At 48.1% G+C, this 22,979-nt stretch overlaps 13 protein-coding genes across 13 annotated transcripts; 6 read left to right on the top strand and 7 right to left on the bottom strand.

Moving 5' to 3' along the window:
• Positions 1–1,488: 1,488 nt before the first annotated feature.
• DEU56DRAFT_893020 (ubiquitin-conjugating enzyme/RWD-like protein) lies at positions 1,489–2,578 on the bottom strand. The gene is made up of 4 exons (XM_041356336.1): positions 2,433–2,578; positions 2,252–2,373; positions 1,787–2,194; positions 1,489–1,728 (listed from the first exon to the last, which is right to left on the bottom strand). Exons 1-4 carry the CDS (start codon positions 2,470–2,472, stop codon positions 1,642–1,644), a joined length of 657 nt encoding a protein of 218 aa, XP_041204091.1. The 5' UTR covers positions 2,473–2,578; the 3' UTR covers positions 1,489–1,641.
• A 223-nt stretch (positions 2,579–2,801) lies between these two features.
• DEU56DRAFT_759637 (uncharacterized protein) lies at positions 2,802–3,384 on the top strand (the record flags this gene model as incomplete). Its single annotated transcript, XM_041350333.1, has 2 exons — positions 2,802–3,081; positions 3,140–3,384. 2 exons carry the CDS (start codon positions 2,802–2,804, stop codon positions 3,382–3,384), a joined length of 525 nt encoding a protein of 174 aa, XP_041204092.1.
• Positions 3,385–3,834: 450 nt separating this feature from the next.
• DEU56DRAFT_827007 (Coproporphyrinogen III oxidase) lies at positions 3,835–4,840 on the top strand. Its single transcript, XM_041354374.1, has one exon. It carries the CDS (start codon positions 3,931–3,933, stop codon positions 4,735–4,737), a length of 807 nt encoding a protein of 268 aa, XP_041204093.1. The 5' UTR covers positions 3,835–3,930; the 3' UTR covers positions 4,738–4,840.
• On the bottom strand, positions 4,841–5,532 carry DEU56DRAFT_827008 (uncharacterized protein). The gene is made up of 4 exons (XM_041354375.1): positions 5,392–5,532; positions 5,286–5,334; positions 5,050–5,233; positions 4,841–4,999 (listed from the first exon to the last, which is right to left on the bottom strand). The coding sequence occupies exons 1-4, from the start codon at positions 5,409–5,411 to the stop codon at positions 4,944–4,946; spliced, it is 309 nt and encodes a 102-aa protein (XP_041204094.1). The 5' UTR covers positions 5,412–5,532; the 3' UTR covers positions 4,841–4,943.
• Positions 5,533–6,052: 520 nt separating this feature from the next.
• On the bottom strand, positions 6,053–7,155 carry DEU56DRAFT_893029 (clathrin coat assembly protein ap17). Its single transcript, XM_041356337.1, has 8 exons — positions 7,101–7,155; positions 6,989–7,048; positions 6,868–6,939; positions 6,695–6,815; positions 6,587–6,639; positions 6,413–6,534; positions 6,156–6,363; positions 6,053–6,102 (listed from the first exon to the last, which is right to left on the bottom strand). The coding sequence occupies exons 1-6, from the start codon at positions 7,122–7,124 to the stop codon at positions 6,433–6,435; spliced, it is 432 nt and encodes a 143-aa protein (XP_041204095.1). The 5' UTR covers positions 7,125–7,155; the 3' UTR covers positions 6,053–6,102; positions 6,156–6,363; positions 6,413–6,432.
• Positions 7,156–7,347: 192 nt separating this feature from the next.
• Positions 7,348–9,054, bottom strand: DEU56DRAFT_744486 (uncharacterized protein; the record flags this gene model as incomplete). The annotated part of the gene is made up of 6 exons (XM_041349076.1): positions 7,348–7,383; positions 7,438–7,780; positions 7,839–8,498; positions 8,549–8,749; positions 8,812–8,930; positions 8,986–9,054. The coding sequence occupies 6 exons, from the start codon at positions 9,052–9,054 to the stop codon at positions 7,348–7,350; spliced, it is 1,428 nt and encodes a 475-aa protein (XP_041204096.1).
• Positions 9,055–9,211: 157 nt separating this feature from the next.
• On the top strand, positions 9,212–10,619 carry DEU56DRAFT_593091 (Skp1 family, dimerization domain-containing protein). The gene is made up of 7 exons (XM_041346983.1): positions 9,212–9,326; positions 9,383–9,690; positions 9,740–9,804; positions 9,891–10,066; positions 10,122–10,221; positions 10,277–10,521; positions 10,578–10,619. The coding sequence occupies exons 2-6, from the start codon at positions 9,600–9,602 to the stop codon at positions 10,289–10,291; spliced, it is 447 nt and encodes a 148-aa protein (XP_041204097.1). The 5' UTR covers positions 9,212–9,326; positions 9,383–9,599; the 3' UTR covers positions 10,292–10,521; positions 10,578–10,619.
• A 1,078-nt stretch (positions 10,620–11,697) lies between these two features.
• Positions 11,698–13,592, bottom strand: DEU56DRAFT_593232 (uncharacterized protein). The gene is made up of 15 exons (XM_041346985.1): positions 13,485–13,592; positions 13,412–13,421; positions 13,346–13,365; positions 13,265–13,297; positions 13,105–13,201; positions 13,018–13,046; positions 12,933–12,963; positions 12,838–12,870; positions 12,710–12,786; positions 12,602–12,656; positions 12,438–12,536; positions 12,266–12,376; positions 12,154–12,194; positions 12,069–12,094; positions 11,698–12,001 (listed from the first exon to the last, which is right to left on the bottom strand). The coding sequence occupies exons 1-15, from the start codon at positions 13,542–13,544 to the stop codon at positions 11,863–11,865; spliced, it is 861 nt and encodes a 286-aa protein (XP_041204098.1). The 5' UTR covers positions 13,545–13,592; the 3' UTR covers positions 11,698–11,862.
• A 643-nt stretch (positions 13,593–14,235) lies between these two features.
• On the bottom strand, positions 14,236–15,197 carry DEU56DRAFT_916955 (uncharacterized protein; the record flags this gene model as incomplete). Its single annotated transcript, XM_041357925.1, has 7 exons — positions 14,236–14,374; positions 14,441–14,466; positions 14,532–14,572; positions 14,647–14,757; positions 14,819–14,914; positions 14,982–15,087; positions 15,147–15,197. 7 exons carry the CDS (start codon positions 15,195–15,197, stop codon positions 14,236–14,238), a joined length of 570 nt encoding a protein of 189 aa, XP_041204099.1.
• Positions 15,105–16,754, top strand: DEU56DRAFT_974220 (uncharacterized protein). Its single transcript, XM_041359540.1, has 5 exons — positions 15,105–15,695; positions 15,751–15,791; positions 15,848–15,939; positions 15,990–16,064; positions 16,118–16,754. Exons 1-5 carry the CDS (start codon positions 15,501–15,503, stop codon positions 16,627–16,629), a joined length of 915 nt encoding a protein of 304 aa, XP_041204100.1. The 5' UTR covers positions 15,105–15,500; the 3' UTR covers positions 16,630–16,754.
• Positions 16,755–17,311: 557 nt separating this feature from the next.
• DEU56DRAFT_744530 (hydrophobin-3 precursor) lies at positions 17,312–17,746 on the top strand (the record flags this gene model as incomplete). Its single annotated transcript, XM_041349080.1, has 3 exons — positions 17,312–17,431; positions 17,483–17,644; positions 17,699–17,746. 3 exons carry the CDS (start codon positions 17,312–17,314, stop codon positions 17,744–17,746), a joined length of 330 nt encoding a protein of 109 aa, XP_041204101.1.
• Positions 17,747–18,040: 294 nt separating this feature from the next.
• DEU56DRAFT_974221 (P-loop containing nucleoside triphosphate hydrolase protein) lies at positions 18,041–19,254 on the top strand (the record flags this gene model as incomplete). Its single annotated transcript, XM_041359541.1, has 8 exons — positions 18,041–18,086; positions 18,234–18,271; positions 18,328–18,364; positions 18,436–18,629; positions 18,653–18,694; positions 18,743–18,870; positions 18,926–19,025; positions 19,084–19,254. 8 exons carry the CDS (start codon positions 18,041–18,043, stop codon positions 19,123–19,125), a joined length of 627 nt encoding a protein of 208 aa, XP_041204102.1. The 3' UTR covers positions 19,126–19,254.
• Positions 19,255–19,796: 542 nt separating this feature from the next.
• Positions 19,797–22,008, bottom strand: DEU56DRAFT_593352 (uncharacterized protein). The gene is made up of 15 exons (XM_041346986.1): positions 21,727–22,008; positions 21,654–21,663; positions 21,588–21,607; positions 21,507–21,539; positions 21,348–21,444; positions 21,260–21,288; positions 21,171–21,201; positions 21,077–21,109; positions 20,948–21,024; positions 20,840–20,894; positions 20,676–20,774; positions 20,504–20,614; positions 20,393–20,433; positions 20,308–20,333; positions 19,797–20,241 (listed from the first exon to the last, which is right to left on the bottom strand). The coding sequence occupies exons 1-15, from the start codon at positions 21,784–21,786 to the stop codon at positions 20,103–20,105; spliced, it is 861 nt and encodes a 286-aa protein (XP_041204103.1). The 5' UTR covers positions 21,787–22,008; the 3' UTR covers positions 19,797–20,102.
• Between the last annotated feature and the right edge of the window lie 971 nt (positions 22,009–22,979).

A 22,979-nucleotide genomic window follows, 5' to 3' on the forward strand; every position in this document is an offset into this window, starting at 1 on the left:
GGTGTCATCTTCGTTCAAATTTGCCACGCCTGGATTTGGTTCATAGCCAATACAGTAGACCGGAGGTCACGCCCGCCTTGGCATTTCATGTTCACCGACTGTCCTCTTATCTTTTCCTATTCAAACTGTGCATGACAGAGCACACTGGCACGCAACCTTCAGTCAACACATCGGCAAGGATACATATCTCTCATTCCCCCTTATTGTCTAACAAATGTTCTACCAAACGCTGATACCGTTTCCTCGGAGTAAGTACATGTATCCATCATGAGGCAGTGACCATATCTCCGAGCCGTTAGGCTTTTTATAATCTCTCCACCCCACATTCCTCATACGGACATCCCAGCACACGCATCGGTGCTATAGACCTCGGAGGACCTCGGCTCGTCACGGATCAGTTGTATCAGTTATTCTGTTGATCATAAGATCAAGATGAGGAGCATAGAAGCTCCAATGAAAGGCGCCTTGATGCCTCTTGACGCATCCAGCCATTTTTCTCTGATTCTTCTGATTTGAGTCTTCGGTACGATTCCCGTCCTCTAACAGCCTCGTAATCTGTAGATTCAAGAGCTCGTCAATGATCTTCCATTCTCACAGAAGAATTTCTCACCGCATCGAATTTGGATTATTTGCCGGCTCGGAGGAACTTAAAGCGCGAGCAGCGGTGGTTTCAATCATTGATTTGAGTGTGGTATAAGGACCTATAAGGACTCTGGCTACGACTGTCCCCTGTCGAGACTAGGTGCAACGCGAGGAGATATCGTGCGGGTCCTACGGGGTCCTGGCGCAGTGGCTGGAGTCCTTGTTCGTAGTCCGCGGTTTCTGTTGGAAGTCAGTCCCATAGACAAAGTAGCCGCCTCCTGCCTCTTCGAGGTTGGCCTTGGGGTTTCCCTTACATCCTGGTTTCCTGGTCCAGTGGGGTATGACGTTGGGGGGGGGGGGGGGGGGGGGGGGGGCGTATTTACGACCCCCTCCAGAATTGGAAAAGGGGGGAGGCCTAAAAACGAATATTGCCCGTTTTTAATGAAATTTTGCTCTGGTAGGCAGAGGCCACGTGGAGTACAGGTCTCAAAGCATGAGTCTGGCATGAGCTCCGGAATGAGCCCATGTGAAGATACCAGGCTACTGGAAATTCAAGAACATCAATGATTACGAGTTCTTGGGCGCCATCCAGGGGCAGCCTTTGGTAAGGTCCGTAAGGACGATCGCAGCTGTGTGCCAAAGTCTGCCAAAGTCCGAAGGCTGTTGCAAGGATGGGCATTTCGGAAAGGAAGAAGATGTGATTATCATGACGTCGTCTTTAGGAAGCGGCGGCACTAGGCAGTTCCGTGTTCTTCGCAAGGGAAAAGCGGTGAGAGATCGAAGGACATCGATCGTATCAACGATGATACTTATCACCCAGTATCACCCCTGCACAATCGGAATGGAAGGGCACCGTGACTATAAACAGAGCCACGAGGCTGGCCAAGGGGAGGAACAGCAACGGCATTTCCACAAACCTGGGACTCATCAGTCGGTCCGAGTGTTATCCGCCCGATGAGTACTGAAAACATAAAATCAAGTAACGGATGGCATTCACAGCGGGAAAAAAATACAAGAATCAACGTTAGAAATCACATGCGGGGTATGTCGACATCGATGTCATTTCAGAAGCTCTTCTACAATCCTATCTTCCGATATATTGGCAACGTTCGCGCCACGGTAGTTCAATCTCCGAAGAACGTCGATCTGAGTCAGCATCAGCGCTGTCATGGATTTAAAAAAATTCAGCTTTTCCGAGACGTACGACTTTTGGGCGCTCAAAACCAAGACTCTCGAATTGATCTACATGGGCTCTCTCAAGACCCGCTATTGCGATCTCATCTCTCGGTGGCTCCTTCACTTCCATCTTCTTGACTGCAGGCCCTCCGGCATATATCTGTGTCCAGTACCTGGCTGTCTCGTCGAAGCTCCGCTTGCTAGTGGTATAATGTTTCGCGACCTCCGCGTCTTGCGGGTCATTAGGCTCAGGAGAACACAGCAGCGATTGAAGCGAGATCAGCGTTGATTTGAGAGTTAGGACAGGCGACCACGCATCCTTGAGGATGTCAAGACAGATAGCTCCGGACGCTGATGATATGTTTGGGTGGTACACTTTTGTGATGAATTTCATCTTGACAGGTTGGAACGGATATGAGTCGGGGATAACAATATCCTGTTACGAGGATTGAGAGTTCTGATTAAGCTACAAGTAGAAACCAAGGATGCGCACCACTTCAAAGTGACCACCCGCGTATGGCGTGTCCTGAGGACCTGGGAAGGATCCCTTCAGGTGAAATGGCGATGAATCGACTAAGTCAATTTTGATATTTGAAGATCTATCGTTCTTGCAGTCTGACCAGGGGTGAGTGAGAGAGTGAGCGATGGCACGAGCAATGATGATGAATGCTTACCAGCGATTTCTTTATTCACGCGGCGGAGACGAGCGTCCATGATTACAAAAAGGCTACTTAAGCTTAGGGCTACAAAGGATGGACGGTGAGCAGACGGTGGAACGAAATGACAGAACGGGGGAATGCAATTGGGGGTTTGTAACTTGTGCCCCATGTGAGAGTCACGTGGCTTTATCAATTTAATCGTGGACAACGTGACCCCCTACAGCTGGTTCGGAAATTCTTGTCCGAAGTCGTCCGATCGTATCCGTAAATTCAAAAAATCAAAAAAATTCAGAAAATTCAGAAAATTCATTGACGCTATCTACGAGCTCTCAAACACTCATTCCAACATACATCGATTGTAAAACTACCTAAAGCCCTGCTAAAATGTGGACCGCCGACGAAATTGACGCAGAAAACGAAAAATATCGTACCGAAGTACTGGCTGACGATGCCAACGCTATCGACCTGCCGGATAGTGACGAAGAGCAAGAGCTTGATGACGAGGAAGTAGACGTTGAAGATGAGGAAGTTACATGTGTTAACGAGGAAGTAGAAGGCAAAGACAGTGAAGTAGACGATGAAGATGAGGAAGACCGGCTGCCCCCCCTCCATATGGAAGAGGAATTATTGACCTCCGAGACCAGTGACCTGCAGGAGTTGCGCAGTATGTTTAAGTTTGTCGTATCATTGGATTTCGGTCGTGACATGCAGCAATTTTTTAGACGAGATTATTGAGAGGAAGGCAAAACTCACCATCAAGCTGCCCCCCAGGCGTCGTCGTCACCGAAAAACAGATACCTCGGGCACTCAAGAATATGCTAGTGATGCTGAAGATGATGCGAAGCCTCTACATCGCAAGAGGAAGCATACCTCGAAGCATTTTTCCAAAAAACCACGACACCACGGCAAGGTCAAACGCTCCCGTGGCCGATCTGAACAGCCCAACGCTCGATACTCTTTCTGCTGATGTGCAGAATGCCTGCCACCTCGTCTACTGTCCAACCTTCCCTCACCAGGTCCAAAGCCCGTTCTTTCATGTCTGTGCTGATTTGTCTGTATGGCATGGTCGATGTACGATGGTCTGGATAGTGTGAATGAATTTTCTGAATTTTCTGAATTTTTTTGAATTTTTTGATTTTTTGAATTCACGGATACGATCGGACGACTTCGGACAAGAATTTCCGAACCAGCTGTAACCCGTGAGATCATCAAAGACAACTCATCTCTTATATATACAACTCTATCAGTCTGAATCCCATAAATCAGGATGGAAACACCTACCATGCGCCAGCGTTTCGAAGAATACATCCTCAGCCTCCAAGAGGAGATTATCACCTCCTTTGAAAGTCTCGATCCCAATGCTCCAAAATTCAAGCGGGACTCTTGGTTACGGGCAAACCAAGGTGGGAAGGGCGTATCAGGCGTCTTCTTCTCCCCCCCTCCCACAGATGCATCACCCGGCCCTCAAACAGTTTTGGAGAAGGCTGGTGTCAACATTTCTGTCGTGCACGGCATGCTTCCCCCTGCCGCAATCAAGGAAATGCGCGCAGATCATTCCAACATCCCATACGACGGGAAGACCAGTCTTCCATTTTTCGCGGCTGGAATAAGCCTCGTCGTGCATCCTCGAAATCCCCATGCTCCCACTGTACATGCCAATTATCGCTATTTCGAGATTTCGGAGAAAGTCGCAGAGGGTGAGGGATCTGGCAAGGTTGTTGCATGGTGGTTCGGAGGAGGATCTGATCTCACGCCATCGTACCTCTACGATGAAGACGCACGTCACTTCCACACGACGTTGCAAAATGCCTGCAACCAACATGGCAGCGAACTATACCCTGCGTTCAAGAAGTGGTGTGACGAATATTTCTATATCGTCCATCGTCAAGAAACCAGAGGGATCGGAGGACTCTTCTTTGATGATCTCAGCACTGAGAAGCATGCTCGGCTCTCAGATGATGTCAAACGACCTCGATCATCAGAGGAGATCTTTGACTTCATAAAAACAGTTGGAAATTCGTTCATCCCCTCCTACTTGCCCATTCTTGAGCGTAGGATGTCGATGCCCAGCACCGATCAACACAGACGCTGGCAACTGTTACGCAGGGGGCGCTATGTCGAATTCAACCTTGTGTACGACAGAGGTACCAAGTTTGGGTTGAAAACGCCTTCCGCGCGTATTGAAAGCATCTTGATGAGTCTTCCAGAGACTGCAAGGTGGGAGTATATGACGGACATGGGAACAGAACTGGATAGTGAAGAAGGACGGTTAATCGCAATTTTGAAACAACCCATCGATTGGGCTGGGTTGGAGAAGTAGCGGCTGATTGTCAGTGGATTTGTACGTTAATGATGCGCAGAATTAAAATGTGACGGCCAAGGATATTGGTGGGACGTTGATATCCATTATTCTCAAATTTCTAGAAAAGGAATAAAACCGTGAAATCGATAAACTTTGATATTAAGATACATTCCAAAGTCGAGAAGGTACAATATTTACAAGACATGCGGATGACAGAGGATAAATCATGCAGGTTTGTTGATCTCCTGTTGCGTCTGACCCTTCTCGTTCTTGGCGTTCCCTAATAGACAAATTGTCATACGCGTCAAGAGCCATTCTGTAAACACTTACCAGTTGCCTGCTGGGTTTTATCGCCAGTCACAGCGCCGACAACCGAGTCCTTGTAACCGGTAGCCCTGTCAGAAACGCCCTCTGCGTATCCTTTAGCTTGGGCAGCCTTGTACTCGCCCTCCCCCTTAACATGCTCCTCTTTGCCCGCCTGCGACCAGGATTGCATGCCAGTCAGGTCGCCGATCTAGAAAGAAAAATCAGCGGGACGGCGGCGAGCGGTGTGATGAGTTCCGTACTGTCTCGACGGCGGTACCCTTGACGGAGTGGAATTGACCAGTGGTCTTACTAAAGGACGATGCGTGAGTTCTGGTTAACGATAGAGCGGGCGGGCAAAGCGCTAACCTTGGCTCTGGGGCAGACATATTTATGATGAGAGTATGAGTGATAGTTCGTTGATGGAAAGTAGTGAAGTGGGTTGTGGGATGTTGGTAGGATGGATTGTTCACCACCACGTCCTACTTATACTCCTCTGTAGGCGGGGTACAAAAGAGGCAAGCCTATGACGTCGAGCAGTCATGACATCATACGGTTTCAGAGGATGTCAATTCCAAAATAAAGATCATGTGAATTCAGTACGCACCTCAGACTGCCAAGCACCCCTGGATTAATGCACATGCAGGGAAGGACAGACACATAACCTTTGAGAGGCGCCGCAGATATTTCTCCCTGAGTAGCAGACCAAGCGGAATGCCAGACAGTTGCTATTTTCTACAGAAAGGAGATCCCGGCCAAAACTTCTAAGAGTTCCCGTCAACTAGGTATCTGGACTCACGCGAGCACAGGAAGCGCCACGAAGGGCTCCAATCGGTGAAAATTTGCATCCCGATTCGACGCAGCAGCCAAAAATCGCTTAGGCTCTGTAGCACGCAGGCCATACGTCATGCGCAGAAGTCGGATAGAATGGATAACCTTGCGCGATGCATAGCAGTTTCTAGAAGCGATAAAATTTTAAACCTTATTCATTCAAGTCACGACTGCCTGCAATGGAGCATGGTGGAAGATTGGAGTATAATTCGTCATCGTCTTCGATCGTGATGGCACCCCAATTGTCCGCTAACATGAACAAACTAAGGACGTGCCAGTGGAGACAGGCAGTGCACACGCACCCACATTGCAGCGGAGAATAATAGGTTCCTTCATGGACAAAGATGGAAAGTAGATGAACCGCTCGGCATGATGCAAGTGGGTACGATGGAATTTACCTAAACGTTGAACGTAGTAAATCCACTCATGCGGAACAAGGTAAGTCACGAGTCAAAAACATCCAGCTAGTGCTACTATAAAGTCCCCGTTATCATAACATGCTAGAAAGAGCTGCACCCATGAGGATAGATCGCAGGCACATATCAAACGACGAACTCACAAACTACGACACGAAGCCGATCATTCAAGTTTCTCAAGTTCCTCTAACCTCGATAACACCACGTCCTTGCTGGTTTCCTCAATCTCTCCCGCCAAAAATATCTCGTCTAGAATGGCGTACACCTGCAATTCTTCTGTTAGCAAGAATGCATACGAGGAATAAACACCGCCACACCTTGTAGAAATTGAAGACAAGATCCAGCTCGCACACGTTGTCGAAGAATGAGTCTGAATTAATGCCAGCGAGTGAGCTCAACTCGTGGGATGCAAATGAGTCGCCCACCAAGAATTTCGACAAAGAGGTGGATAGCCTCTAGGTACGCCAGCTCGTTGTCGTTAGCATCCACACATACGCAAAAGAATAGACCGGCATAACGCCTGTACACGATCTTGTAATTCTTAAACTGCACAACATCATAAGAGCTAGAAGATGCGCGACACGTCATTCCTCCTCACCTCGACAAAGTTCGACTGGTGTTTCTGGTCGCGCGGAGCGACTAGTCTGTGCACCTCACCTCGGAGTCTGACCTGAGTTCATAGTCAACGTCATGGCAGCTCTCAATGACGCCCATCGCACCTTCTCGTCGTCGTCGTACGGGACATACCACTTCGACAACCGTGTCTTCCCCTGACGGTTCTGAGCGCGATCATTTGAGCACGTAGCCTTTCATGCTGAAGAGTGCACCTGCCTGCACGAGGATGAACCTAATCATGGTGGCTCATTCGTTTGGATGCATTCCCGATCTTAGACCTTTGTTTACTTCAGAGGCTCTTGCCAAACAACGCCGCCAAATGCCACGTGGCTTCAAATTCACCACAATCTTTGCACAATCCATTCCCAAAATCAGGTAACTAGAAACTCATGTATGGAAAGAAAACAAACAAAAAAACTCAAGATGTATGTCGGAGAAAGGATATACAAGCACACCGCTCAACTTAATGCTGAGACATCTGCGCCAAATAATCCGAAAGCTAGAGTGCATGGTAAGCACGAGCCCCACACAAGTAAATGGATAGAATAATCACCTTCAATGCATTGGTTCGAATGCTCTCCCCGACGTTCTGGACGTCAGGATTCGCCATGACCCTTGACAAGACATCTCTCGCAGCAACTTCTAGATTCGAAAGACTGCCATCGCCCAACATCCCGCCATCTGAACTAGCACGCTCGAACTCTTCTTCTTCTTCCCGACCAAAGTATTGGCTAGAGGAGATAGATGTGGCGCCTTGGAAGTTCTGTAAACGAGACTGAGACTCAGAGACAAAAGCAGGGTCGTAATCCTTTCGGCCAAAGTACATGTCGGAGGAGATGGCTTTTTGGTTGCCAAACTTGTCTCGTGCGGTAGTTGGTGCGTCATCGATGCCAGGACTGTGCGATCAGAAGATGGATCAATTCTCCTGAATATCTGATCGAGAGTGGGATGTACCTTGATCTCGCAGTGGATGAAGGTGAAGCGACGGGAACTGCACCAAAGCCAAGCTTACGGAAGCCCATGCCCAGCCTCTCGAGATCTTGGCTATTGCCCTTCTGCAAGTCGACTTTGCCCTGTACCGCGTTCACCTGCACAGCACCGGCAGCCTTTACCCTCGCCTGCGATGCAGTCACCTTTTCCGCCTCTTTCTGTGCGCGCTCTTCCTCCTCCTCACGTTGTCTGTCATAGCCAAGTTGCTTGATACGCTCAGCTTCCTCTGCAGCTTTGCGTTCCGCTTCTGCGAAATCTATGGGCGTGGCTGCTTTTCTCGCGCCAAGGCCACCAAGCTTGGATTTCTTCTGAGACGTGGAAGTCGCTGATGAACCGATCGCAGAAGTAGAAGACGTTAAACGCGTTGCACCGAGCTTAGCAGCACCATTTGTAGAGGTACTAGAGTTCGATCGCATGGAACTAGATGATGTAGCTGGTCTAGAGGCGGCCGAACCCGTCGATGCTGGCCGCCCAATGATAGGAGGAGATACGAGAGCCGAAGAAGATGTTGTTTTCGGAGCAGCGGGCTTTTCCCATGAAGTGAAGAAATCTTCCTCTCCTTGCGCAGCGTCAGCGCTCACAGGAGAGGCATCGACACCATCAACCACGATGCGTGTAGGGAACCTGGGATAAACAATTAAATTAAATTCCCGAAAAGCGTGCCAACAATTCACATTGCAACATCTTCCTTCACTCGTCTCGCAAGTTCTTCCTTGTATAGCTCAGCAGCACGACTTGAGTACTTCTTCTTGGTGTCGGAATCGCTGAGAAGGGTCATGGCGCCGTGTCGCGTAAAAAATTCGGTCGCTGATGAGTTACCGCCTACTTTCATGGTACGAAGTTGGTTTAGCTGCCAGCTGTCGAGATTCGTTGATCTGCCATACCGTTAGCAGTGATGAGAATGTGCGGGGACAGTCAATATAGAAAAACAACATACCGGACAAAACTTATGTGTACGCCCATATTTCTATGGACGCTAGAACAGTCTAGGCAGATATAAACTCCAAAAGTCACACTGGACCAGGTCGGATTCCGAGCCTGACAATCAAAGCACATCTGCAGTCTCGGAAGTCAGCAACTACAACGACTCGGGGGGCTGAAATAAATGGACCTTATTGCCTTTCTGCAATCTCAGCACCTTGAAGATCTGCTCTGATTCCGCCTTTGAAGGGTCCGCCATGGCTGCTACTAGCAAGCTGATCAGTGAGCTTAAGTGTCCGTCGTGGAGAAGTCGAGGCTTGTGAAGTCGTATCAGGTGTTCTGGGGTCTGAGTCCTTAGGACCATATTACTTTATATTGACGTGGTGACTGAGGTCCGCCTGCCCTATGCCGAATTCAAAAAAACCCCTTGGTCCTGACTGACAACTCTGCTTGCCCTGTTCCCTCTAGCACGCGGTGGCATGTTCCTCTTGGTTTCATATTGTTTGCCCTGGCGCTGAGTACTGAGTTACCGTGAAACTGCAAATTCATGAGGTTTCCATCCTACTGACTTTTTAGGTTCATTCCAGACAACTACGCAATTCAGTATTAATCATGCGGTGTCACGTTCTGCGGGCTCACGTTTCTTCTTAAGTGGAGATCGCGACCGATGACGCTGTCCATGCTCTCCCACGTGGAGACACCTGTAGGTCATCATTGGCAGTCAATAATTGCCGGAGAAATAGACCTCAGGCTTGACTCTCGGCTACCATCATCTCACCAACTTCACCTGTAATACAATACAACATGGTTCTCCTTGTTACTTCTGATAAAGACGAGTTCAATGTCGACAAGGAGGTCATTGGGTGCAGCATTACCATCAAAACGATGCTTGAAGGTGAGTCGCTTTCATCGTCGACACCCATTGGAGTAAAATAATCTTGCAGGCTATCGAGAGCCTGGTCAACCTAAGATCCCTTTGCCTGATGTTTCCTCCAGGGTATTGAAAAAGGTTAGCAACTCGGATATCTGTCGACCAACTTTTCTTGTTTGGTGTAGCTAGACAGATGGGGTTTTCACGTTCTTTTCGGTGTACAGGTTTTGGAATACTGCAAATACTACAAGAACGGTGCCTTTCTCACCTCCAGGAACCAGCATGAGTCCCCCATGCCGATCGGCGTCAGCGAATGGGACCAGAAGTCCATCACTGCTGACCAAGATATGCTTTTCGAGATCATTTTGGCTGCAAATTATCTTCAGATCACGTCGCTCTTGTGAGTCGCAAAGCTGATACTGGCACAACGCCGCTCCCGCTGATCGGTTTCCCAGCGATTTCGGATGTCAAATGGTCGTCAACAGGACCAAGGGAAAGACCCCTGAAGAATTGTGTCATTTCTTTGGCATTGCTAACGACATCACTGCGGAGGAGGTATGTCCCGTTTGTTTCACTTATCGTGATCATGAGTTGAGACCTATGATAATAGGCAGAAAGAACATAGTTCCTGGCTATTTGAGAACTTGTGCATTCACTGCAAGCGACCAGCAGGGTTCAATATGGCCCCAACGTATACCATGACATTACGAATGCTCGTTTTCCCGTTGCTGCCACCATAGCAGGCAGAAACAGTAACGGGCCTTGAGTTGCAAATTTTGACGTACATCAATATCATCTGGTATCTTCCTGCTGGTCTGCGCATTAACGGCACTCGCATTTACTGCCATTTGCGTAGTAAGCATTACAACTGCATCCAATGCTCTTGAAGCTTGAGCTTGAGGATTGGTCAGGAACCTTCTAAGGTTACGGTAGACCTCATCCAATCCTCCCATAGAGGTCTACCTTATCACACACTACATACTACATAACTAGCGCACGCTCGGCCTCTTCCTTGGCCAGCCGATATGCCCACCGTGACAAAGTGACGAAGCTAGATATCAATTTATTAAGGAGAGATGTGAGACTGACGGGTTGAAACCATGGTATCGTTTGTTGTGTATCAGGGAATGCTTTTTGGCTACTAGGATATCTAGAATTCGGTCGTGTTGCAGATCTTGAAGAATTAATCAAAGCCGCGAAGAGAGTTACTACACTGCCTGATTGCAGTTACAATATACTGTAGAGATACGACACTAGCTTCGTCACGTGCAGCACGTGACAAAGTCACGCTTAGTGTCACAGCTTCGAATTACCCTGTCACCTGTGACCACATAAAAAATAGCTTCGGAAATTGTGATTTTGTCAAGGCTTCTTGTCTGATTCATATCTTATTATAAAGTTGAGAAGTAACAGGTAGAATCTAGCTGGACATTGTTGTTTTTTATATGTTTTTTTGTATGTTTTTTATATGTTTTTCTGTATGTTTTTACCACATGTCACAAATTAGCTTCGGCCCCCAACAAATTGGTGTGACAGTCACACCAAATAGGTTCGATTCGTTGATGGCTGTGACCTGTGACGAACCTAGTGTCGTATCTCTACAGTATAGTACTATTAGTAGCGTCGAGTAGTACCAGAGAGTTATATATATAGCTAGTCCGACTTGCCAAGTTATCATCAGTATGTGAAATACGCACATAACAACTAACTTGTGTCTTCTTAGACTGCAAAGCATGAATCCTCTTCTTCTTGTAACACTATATCTTGAAGGGAAGGAACAAGGGCGACGTACTCCGCTCGCTCCTTACATCTTGTCCTCACTGAGTCAGCGCCCAAAATCAGGGTTTTCAGGGGACAACGTGACCGTGTCAGGAATGTCGTGAATTCCTCCTTGAAAAAGAGTGTGAATACATACTGGACCACTGGTGCACAATAATTGATTTGATATCCTTGCAATCGTCTTAGACCCCGATCAAGATACACTCATCCTGCACCATCAACTTGAATTTATTCACAAGAGAAGCTTGACTACTGGTGTTAAACAGACCAAGTGCGCAAATCCCGAATCTGACTAAGTCACCTCTCGATACATGCACATCCAACTAAAACGTTGTGCGCACGAAGAGAGTGACTGGTCTCCTCGCACTGTTCTAAATTCATTCCATAAACGACGCCAAACAAGCAAGTATGCCGATTTCACCCCGTGCGGCTCGCAGATGACATGTCGGTTAGAGGAATAAATGATTGGATGTCAGGGTCGTGTAGGTTCCGGCTGACATGCCATAGATGGAGGTGCATCCGCGTGGCAAGGATTGCAAGGATGAATATCTGGAAACTGTAATACGTTTGAAGGAGGGGGGAGTTGTTAGAAGGAATGTACAACGGGGTTTGGAGGCGCGTACTCTTCGAACATGATGCTGTACGCGTCCTGAAGGTGCAGAATATCAATATCAATGGCCCAGCTTCAGGGAGGGGCGGTGCACTCACATAGAGGAGCAGACCCATGAGGACATTTACTCCCGAGAAAACTTCCGGGACGAGAATAATCATTGATGAGCACAGTAACGGAAAAGTGGCCTGGCATGTGCCGTTGACTCACGTAGACCGCATGCATAATAGAATATACTATGCTTCAGCAGGACGACGTAAAGACGGTTGTTGGTCGTCCGCCAGCTCTGTATCGCGCATATGAGTGTGAGGGAGATGAGTCCTGGAAGAGTGTGGTCAGCGCTCACCCGTATATGTGTATATGAACGTCCCCGGCGACTCACCCAATTCGAGCACAAACAAAAGAATAAATGGTACGAAGGTCTCGAGGCTGCTCGAGGGTTGGTAGCAACCTGTGATGCCTGGGATCGGGATGGTCTCATCTGTGAAAGTGAAGAGGGTGTATCTGAGTGGTGGCAGAACACCCCGGGAAGGTGAGAGCGCGCACACGTTGCAGACGTAGTAGGGACAAAGAAGATGCTGGCGGATGTTACAATGACAGCCTGACTGAGGCATCTACCAGAAGTTTGGAGTGGGGTGTGGGTATGGGACTCACGAAACAGGCGGTCGCCGTGGCTGTGGCCACGATTTTGTTGTTGTTCCATAGCGCACATGTCCGGAGAATGAAAAAGCCTGGATGATTTGGATCAGGAATGTGCACACGTCAGGGGGATGGAGAGATACATTCAGAGCATAGCATTAACATCAGGGTGAAACCTATGGGAGGGAAAGGCGGCGCTCGGCAAGGACGTGCATACATGTGTGTACCATGTACTTACATTTGGAAATATTGATCAATATCAGGCATTTCTTGAGAAGTCATCAAGCATCATTCATCAGTAAGTCCACCATGCGTTCACGTACATTGGGGTTCTCATTGGGGATATAGTTCACTGAAGTACGACAGTGTCAATTCATCAACGGAATAATGTGTGCTGGAGGTGGACGCACGGTATAGATGCTCGATGAGGAGGAGAAAAGGCGCGTATCGGGTAACAATATACAGGCCTTTGACCTTGGTCCAGCGAGATTGAAAAAGGAACGCCAACTTGGAACAATATATTATCGTCAAGTATCAAAGAAGAGGCTTTTCCTGAACAAAGTGCATTACCTCTTGGCGAAGTGAACAGACATAATCATAGGTCTGGGCGAGTGAGTTCAATAGCACTCTGAAACATCAGAACAAACCCACCCAGAATGTGGCTGCCGACGCTGAGCTGCATTAGTACAAGGAATAAGCGGGTTTGATAGCACGCACTGAATATGTACTGGTGGCACATGTATCATTTTCAATTATCAACAACCATCCTATCCATCAAAAGGAGACACACCGTGTAGGTCTGCAGACTCTTGGCCGCCGCGACAGTGCCAGCCGAATACTCCGTTTGCATTCTGCAGAAACCAAAAAAAAATTCTCGCGTTAGCCACGTACCTCTTATATAAATAAGGCAGGAACCGAACAAGCTGAGGGCGCAATGAGGACACTATGTATTCTGGGCTGAAACTGGGGCCCTCAGGTCTTCTGGTGGGGCCGCGGGAAACAGCCAAGTTCTGGGCAAAATGTGACGTGAACGTTCGAGAAATACTATACTGCATTTGGAGTAGATAGTTCGCGTCTGTCATGAAATGGTCTTGATGGCGTTAGAACGCGTCACTGGCTGATATTCGTCAACAATGTCTGTGCTGAAACACTTACTCGATTCAAACGGATATCACATAGTCTGATGTGCGGCAAATCAAAACTGATACAACCAAATAGGATGTTCCTCAATTCGTCTTTTTGGCTTCAGAGTAAAGTCCGTTGGGGTCCTAGACTCCGTGCTGGACATGTTCTCGGTTTCTGACGTACTTCCACACCACTCGCAATCAAGGAACTCGATGATCGGAGTTAGATTGCACGGTAGAGGTTCACATGTAACGGTCTAGTCATTTCAATCTGACTAAGCTCACCTCGCCGTATCCTCACTGACTCCTAGGCCCAGATGCAAGTAAAGCCTTGCGCGTATGAAGAAGGGTCACCGATCTCCTCGTACTGTCCAAACTTCAATCCATGAACGGCGTCGAGCAAGTAAGAGGCTGATTTCAACCCGCGCGGCCCGCAGACGACACATCAGTGAGAGGAATAAGCATGAGGGCGTCAGATCCATGTATGTGCCGGTCGACATGCCAGAGATGGAGGTGCATGCGTGTGGCAAGGATCGCGAGGATGATGAGCTGGAAACTGAATAATGGTTGGGTGGGAGGGGGCATATTAGTAGGGATATGCAACAGAGTTTGGGGCACGTACTCTTGCAACATAGCGTTGTACGCATACTGAGCGTGTGGAAGATTAGCGGGTCAGTCTTAGGGATTGGAGGGGCAGGGTTGGGTGCACTTACGTGGAGGAACAGTGACGTGAGTACGTTCACCGCCGAGAAAACTTTCGAAACAAGAATGATCACCAATGAGCACAGTGACGGGAAAATGGCCTAGCATGTGCGTATAATGACTCACATAGACCGCATGCATAATAGAGTATGTTGTGCTTCAGCAGGATATCATACAGAGGGTTACGGGCGGTCCGCCAGCTCTGTATGGCACGTACTAACGTGAGGGATATGAATCCTTGAGAGAGGGTGGGGTCAGCACGCGTCTGTGTATACTACGCATGCTCCTGGCGATGCACCCAGTTCGAGAGCAAAGAGAACAAACGGTAAGAAGAGCTCATCGCTTCCCGCAGACTGGTAGCAGCCTGTGATGCCCGGGGTCGCGCTGGTCTCAACTGTGAAATCCAAGAGGATGTGAGTGAGTGATGGTGTAACGTCAAAGTGGAATGCGAGAGTGCGTACATGGTGCGTTGGCAGTAGCGGTGAAGAGAACACCGACGGATGCTACTATGACAGCCTGGCTGATATATTTACCAAGGGCTTGGGATACGGTGAGTGAGAAAGAGAGCTAGGCTGGCGGGACCAGCGTTAGGACAAGGATCCAAGAAACTGGTTCATGTGACGCACTATATATGTACTAGTTGCATATATATCATATCTGTTGTTATCAACGGCCATTCCATCCACAAGAAAGAGACACACTGTATAGGTTTGCAAACTCCCACGGCGTCTGGACTAGAGCGCTAGGCATTGAGCAACGCGGTGATCTCCCGAGTGGTTCTTGATCTTGCGCCGCCACGCCGTCGCAGTTCAGGGCCAGTCTAACCCAATCCAATCAACAGACTCTCGATTGCCAGCAGTTGCCAGCTCACTTATGAGTAGCAACGGGCATTTCCTTAATGTCGCCGAGGACATGCTCAAAGTCAGTCACCTAGAAAAGGATATAAAATACAGCCTGCAGCACAATTACACCCCATCGCGATGGAGGGCGCTGCTATACACGATGACTCCACTTTGGGCAACTCAACATCTCAGACCGCATCGCTCCCAACATCAGACGCCAACCTTTATGATCTGCCTTCCCATGACATTGCATTCCTCAAAGCGCAACTCGGTATCGATGATGACGATGACTTGAAGAGGCATATCCTGGAGGTTCAGGCGAAAGCACGCGAGGCGAGTCACTTACAGAGGATTCCACTATCGGTTGTATAACCCCTGCCACTGAAAGATTGCGCCATATCCTTGGATCCGTCAATTTGTCTTTGTTCAGTACGTAAACAGTAAATCTGCTTATGCATCGACACTTACAAGGGAACCGTGCTCAGGGCGAACATATCGAGGAACCCTGGGTACGAACACGTCCTCAAGCTTGGTCGTGAGCGCCCCGATGCCGTGTTACTTGACGTTGCCTGTTGTTGTATGTTAAATCATTGTCTAATGTCTTGGATAAATTTGACTCTATTGAAGTTGGCGTTGACGCCAGAAGGGCTGCGGCAGATGGTTTTCCTGCGAAAAATATCATTGCGTCTGATAAACATATCGGTATTCTGTTTCCTCTGTGCATGATCATTCTTGTCAATGATGTGTGTGTACAGAGTTTCTCCAACTAAGCCATGATCTCTTCAGAACGACACCGGCTTCTTTCCCCGCATACTTCCTTCCCGGAGATATCTTCGATGAAGCATTTCTCTCCATAGCGGAGCCGTCTGACGACGTCTCTCCCGTGTCAGCCATTGATTTTTCCTTGCTGAAATCCCTCAATTCCCTTCATGGACGCATGAGCGCAATCAATGCTTCTCGGCTCTTCCATCTCTTTGATGAGGAGAAACAATTGTATATTGCCAGAGCTCTCGCGGGTCTTTTATCTGCACAGCCAGGTTCTATTATTTGCGGACATCAACTCGGAATTCTCGAAAAAGGCATCACACTTTCCACTGTACCAGGCTTCACGCATGAGTCATTCTGTCATTCTCCCGAAACTTGGACATCGTTGTGGGACGGAGAGGTGTTCGAAAAGGGCAGTGTAAAGGTACTAACGGAGTTGACGGAAATCCCGAATCGTGGAAGGATACTGCTTGTGATGAGGTGGTCAGTGATAAGATTGTAAATACAAACATCGCAGTCGATTATTTTAAGGGAATGCATGCTCATCAATGGTAGAGAAAGTCTCTCAAGACCTTGGAAGATGCGCTTCAAAATTGTAACCTGATTATTTATATTGTTGGTCAGTCTACGCCAAGGTGCCAAACCTCGCCGCTACGACAGAAGCATCACTCTTTGCAAGTATCAGTACCATTGAACAAAGCTCTGCTAGTGGAAAACGACAGAAATATTTGCAGGTCAGCCACCACCGTTCATGGGCATCCATAATTTTACAATATAGATTTTTAGGCATAGGGGCCATACCTAGTACCTTGGGGATCATGCTGTCCAACGATGATCGTACTACGTCGGATACTTCAAGTGATAATCGATCACGTGGTCAAAACGCGTCCGCGTTTCAGTGTTCACGCCAAGGTGATATTCACGTAATGAATATTAATTGCGTTTACGGCTACACGCTCCAGACAGAGACGGGCAACATGGCCCATCGGTTATTCGATTTGAAAAAAAATTGACAAAGACGGCGGAGCGGCCGGGTCACAGAGCGTCCTCAAATTGTATAAAAGGTGGACTGCAACGCGCTTGGTTTTTCACAATCCATATCTTCTTTAACCAGCTCTCACTCAAGCTTCACGCTTCCACACACTCTTTACACAAAGTTTCCTAGCCTTCCGACAGTCAACACAATGTTCGCTCGTTTCTTCACTGTTGCTTTCCTTGCCGCCCTCGCTGTCGCCACTCCCCTTACTCTCCGTGATGGCCAGTGCAACACCGGTGATATCCAGTGCTGCCAGAGCTCTAGCACCGTGAGTCACGAATTTCTATCTATCTTTCACTTATTCTGATGATTCGGGTAGACTTCCAACTACAACAAGTTTGCAAAGTCTCTTGGCCTTGCGGAAGTAGGTGCTGAGGTCGTCGGCACCCTTGGCCTTAGCTGCAGTCCTATTAGTGTTATCGGCACTGGCAGTGGCGCTACATGCAACCAGCAACCCATGTGCTGCAGCAACAACAAAATGGTAAGTTGCGGATAAACTTCTCTGTTCAATCCATGTCTGACAAGAAAAATCCAGAACGGCCTTGTCAACATTGGTTGCACTCCCATCAACCTCAAACTTTAGGTTTTCACTGGACATTGACCTTACCTGCGTTATTACATGGTACATAAGTCTTTATAAGCTCTATAGCTAGTAATACCCGTGTTATCTGGTTTGAATCCAATTCGAAATTGACTCTGGTACTCGGCATTCACAGGGGAATTCAAGACCCCTGGACTCCCTCGGGATGTTCGCTTCAGCTCGCTTCAAGGTATAGTTGAGGCAATTAAGGGAGCCGAGCTAGCTCGGACTCATAACAGGGTGGGATTTCTGCCCTCTTGTTTATCGTTTTCTTTCTCCAACGACAACAGTCCTATCATGGCACATAATCCGCCTCAGATTCCTTCATTTAAGCTGGTCCTCGGTGAGTGATTGTCCCTATCTTGCTCGCAGTGATCATCATGCTCATGCTCTGTGGCTCGTTTCTTGATCATCTTGGTTTTGAATGTCTTTCAAAACATCACCCCCTTCGTATTGCGCCATCGGTCGCGTCTTTGACGGGAAAATTCAGTCGGTGATGGTGGTACCGGAAAGACCACGTTCGTGAAGGTGAGCAGTACCGTCCCGCGTCTGAGCGATCACAATCTGATTTCTGCGATGCTTAGCGCCATCTTACTGGTGAATTCGAGAAGAAGTACATTGGTAAGTCAATCATCTTATAATCGCAGAGTAGTTGCGATAATCCGGTTCCTCTTCGCGTATTCTCTGTATAGCCACTCTCGGTGTCGAAGTTCATCCACTTTCCTTTTCCACAAATTTGGGCGAGATCTGTTTCAATGTCTGGGACACAGCTGGGCAGGAAAAGTATGGTGGTCTTCGTGATGGATACTACATCCATGGCCAATGCGCCATTATTATGTCGATGTCACCTCCAGAATCACCTACAACAATGTGCCAAATTGGCACCGTGATCTTGAGCGCGTTCGCGAGACCATTCCCATTGTACTGTGCGGAAACAAGGTTGACGTAAAGGTCAGTTGGGACCTCGTCTTCTGCACTTGACTCAATCATCTGCTTCAGGAGCGTAAAGTGAAGCCAGGCGATGTCACGTTCAACCGCAAAAAGAACCTGCCTTACTTTGAAATCTCCGCCAAATCTAACTACAACTTCGAGAAACCATTCCTGTGGCTTGCAAGGCAGCTGGTTGGGTACGTTCATTCCTCAGCGAGCGTCACCTTGATCTCATTGATGAACCTTTTGCAGCAATCATAGCCTAGACTTCGTAGCGGCTCCTGCCCTCGCCCCTGCTGAGGTTGCGATTGACGCTAATATGATGAATCAATACGAGGCAGAGTTGAAGAAGGTCTGTCTTTACTTTCTGGTTCATGGAGCGCTAATCGCTCAATCATGCCTCGTGTCAGGCTGAGGTGATTCCGCTTCCGGAAGATGAAGATGACCTGTAATCTCGCGAATTACCATATACTTACGCTTCATACGACCGTCCATTCATACTGTGGTTTTCATTCACAATCGCTCATCGATCCACCAATCGAATCGATACATTTTGTCTTACTTCCTGCTTAGTGCAAATGCAGCAACCCACTATTCATGAAGCGTTTTTCGGAACGCACACGTGAGTACTTCCTGCAGGTTGTGGCAACAGAATTTGCAGCAGACTGTTGGGAAATACATGCCCTGTTACCCCCATCCACTGTAGAAAGGATGGGTTATATAATTATGCCCTTTCCCCCCTATCACCTGCATCTGGCTCTATTATGTCGTTACCCTATGACCCTCAGCCAAAATTTTACTCATATGTAAGCTCATTTTAATTTCTTTTTTCACACTTCAATTCTTTAGGGCGCATATATGCATGAACACCAACAACTACACGCTTTGCGGGAATATTGCAAGTCACTCGAGCTTCAGTTGCTCAAGGTCACCACTGAACGTGACACTGTGATGGAAGTGCACTCGAACAGTCTACTAATTAACTAAGTAAATGTTTTTGGGCAGGGCGAACTTCACGCAGCTTGCAAGTGCTGTACGGCTTCACAATGTGGACCCACTTGCTGCCAGTCCAGCACTCCTATGCCCATCTGCCAACGATTCTAACCGTCCGAACCGCGAGACACACCCAAACATTAAATTTAGTCAAGTGAGCGGATATAACTGACTGCCTGATTGCAGTAAGTACAATATATAGTACTATTAGCAGCGTCGAGTACAGAGAGTTCTATGGCTAGTCTAACTTGCCAAGTTATCGTCAGTGTGTGAAATACGTAACAGACCAAGTGCACGAATCCCGGATCTGACAAAGTCACCTCTCGATACATACACATCCAACTAAAACGTTGTGCGCACGAAGAGGGTGACCAGTCTCCTCGCACTGTATAAACCTCACTCCATGAGCAGCGCCAAACAAGCAAGCAGGCCGATTTCACCCCGTGCGGCTCGTAGATGACATGTCGGTTAGAGGAATAAACATTTGGATGTCAGGGTCGTGTAGGTGCCGGCCGACCTGCCATAGATGGAGGTGCATCCGCGTGGCAAGGATCGCAAGGATGAATATCTGGAAACTGTATTCGTTCGAAGAATAGGGGAGTTGTTAGTAAGAATGTACAACGGGGTTTGGAGGCGCGTACTCTTCGAACATGATGCCGTACGCGTACTGAGGGTGGAGAATATCAATATCAGTGGCCCAGCCTCAGGAAGGGGCGGTACACTCACATGAAGGAGTAGACCCATGAGGACATTTGCCCCCGAGAAAACTTTCGGGACGAGAATGATCATTGATGAGCACAGTGACAGAAAGTGACCTAGCATGTGCCGTTGACTCACGTAGACCGCATGCATAATAGAATATACTATGCTTCAGCAGGACGACGTAAAGACGGTTGTTGGTCGTCCGCCAGCTTTGTATCGCGCGTATGAGCGTGAGCGAGATGAGTCCTGGGAGAGTGTGGTCAGCGCTCACCCGTATATGTGTATATGAATGTCCTCGGCGACTCACCCAATTCGAGCGCAAATAAAAGAATAAATGGTACGAAGGTCTCGAGGCTGCTCGAGGGCTGGTAGCAGCCTGTGATGCCTTGGATCGGGATGGTCTCATCTGTGAAAGTGAAGAGGGTGTATCTGAGTGATGGCAGAAAGCCCTGGGAAGGTGAGAGCGCGCACACGGTGCAGAAGTGGTAGGGACAAAGAAGATGCTGGCGGATGTTACAATGACAGCCTGACTGAGGCATCTACCAGAAGCTTGGAGTAGGGTGTGGGTATGGGACTCACGAAACAGGCGGTCGCCGTGGTTGTGACCACGATTTTGTTGTTGGTCCACAGCGCACAAGTTCGGAGGATGAAAAAGCCTGGATGAATTGGATCAGGAATGTGCACACATTAGGGGGGATAGGGAGATACATTCAGAGCATAGCATTAATATCAGGGTAAAACCTATGGGAGGGAAAGGCAGCGCTCGGCAGGACGTGCATACATGTATGTATCATGTACTTACATGTGGAAATATTGTTCAATAGCAGGCATTTCTTGCGAAGTCATCAAGTAAGCATCATTCATCAATAAGTCCACCATGCGTTCACATACATCAGGGTTCTCATTAGGGATATAGTTCACTGAAGTACAACAGTAGTCAATTCACCGACGGAACAATGTGTACTGAAGGTGGACGCACGGTATAGATGCACGATGAGGAGGAGAAAAGGCGCGTATCGGGTAACAATATACAGGACTTTGACCTTGGTCCAGCGAGATTGAAAAAGGAACGCCAACTTGGAACAACATATTGTCATCAAAATCAAAGAAGAGGCTTATCCTAAACAAAGTGCATTACCTCTTGGTGAAGTGAACAGGCATAATCATAGGTCTGGGCGAGTGAGTTTAATAGCAGTCAGAAACATCAGGACAAACCCACCCAGAATGTGGCTGCCGACGCTGAGCTGCGTTAGTACAAGGAATAAGCGGGTTTGATAGCACGCACTGAATATGTACTGGTGGCATATGTATCATCTTTAATTATCAACGACCATCCTATCCATCCAAAAAAGACACACCGTGTAGGTCTGCAGACTCCTTGCCGCCGCAACGGTGCCAGCAGAATACTCCGTCTGCATTCTGCAGAAGCAAACAAAATTCTCGCGCTAGCCACGTACCTTTTATATAAATGAGGCAGGAACCGAGCAAGCTGAGGGCGCAAAGAGGACACTATTCTAGGCTGAAATTGAGGCCCACAACTTAGTCTTCTGATGAGGCCGGCGCGGGAAGCTGTCATGTTCTGGGCAAGATGTGACGTGAACGTTCGAAGTGTGCTATACTGCATTTGGAGTGATAGTTCGCGTCTGTCATGAAATGGTCTTGATCGGTGATGTGTGACCTGTTACCACTCCGAAATTGTTCGGCTCATCAAACCAGGTACCAACCAGCTCTCGTACATTGATGCCGATGGACCCCCGAAACCACTTGAGAAGGCATAACTTCCATTTTGGGCTATTTGGTTCTAATCGTTGTAGATACACATACAAATAACTTATTCTTTGCCCACCGCCGCCGCATCATGTCGCTGGTCATCGTTTCAGTCAGCGGGCACATCCTTCCAACACCAAAAATCCATTACGGAAACCCTGCCAGTAGACCTCACTGGGTGTGCCCTCCCAAAAATCCACTACGGAAACCCTGCTTCCAGTAGACTTCACTGGGTGCTTCCCCAAAAATCCTATCTCTACTAACACATATCACGCCATCAAACAATTTAGCGACGTTCATGCCGGCGTATGTGCTCCGCTACGGAAACCCTGCTTCCAGTGGCCCTCACTGGGTGTGTCCCCAAAATCCTATCTCTACTCACATATCACGCCATCAAACAATTTAGCGACGTTCACGCCGGCGTATGTGCTCTCTATTTCTAATGAGCTCTACTAATATATATCACACCATCAAACAATTTAGTGACGTTCACGCCGGTGTATGTGCTCTCGTTCATCACGCAGCGTGCACATCGTCAGGAACGTTCATGTGAGTGTTATTAGTGTTAATATTTCTGCAACAAAGTAAATAATTTCAATAGATACATTGTCGAGGCGCATGCTTGCACGAAGCGCTGGTGCCCATGTTGCCCAACAGCGTGCATCAAGTCATGTCGCTGGACCATCTCGCGCGAATATCCCGCGGCCGTCCGAACATCAGCAAAACTTACTTGTCGGCTTGTCGATGAGTATGGGAGTAAGCCATTATGACAGTATTGGGTTGTTGGAGATATGCGACGGTTGTGGAAAAATGTTTGCCAGACGCGCATTGAACAAACGTTTTG

The sequence above is a fragment of the Suillus clintonianus genome (genome assembly GCF_016758775.1).
Source record: "Suillus clintonianus strain FC179 chromosome Unknown DEU56scaffold_96, whole genome shotgun sequence".
Taxonomy (NCBI): Eukaryota; Fungi; Basidiomycota; class Agaricomycetes; order Boletales; family Suillaceae; genus Suillus; species Suillus clintonianus.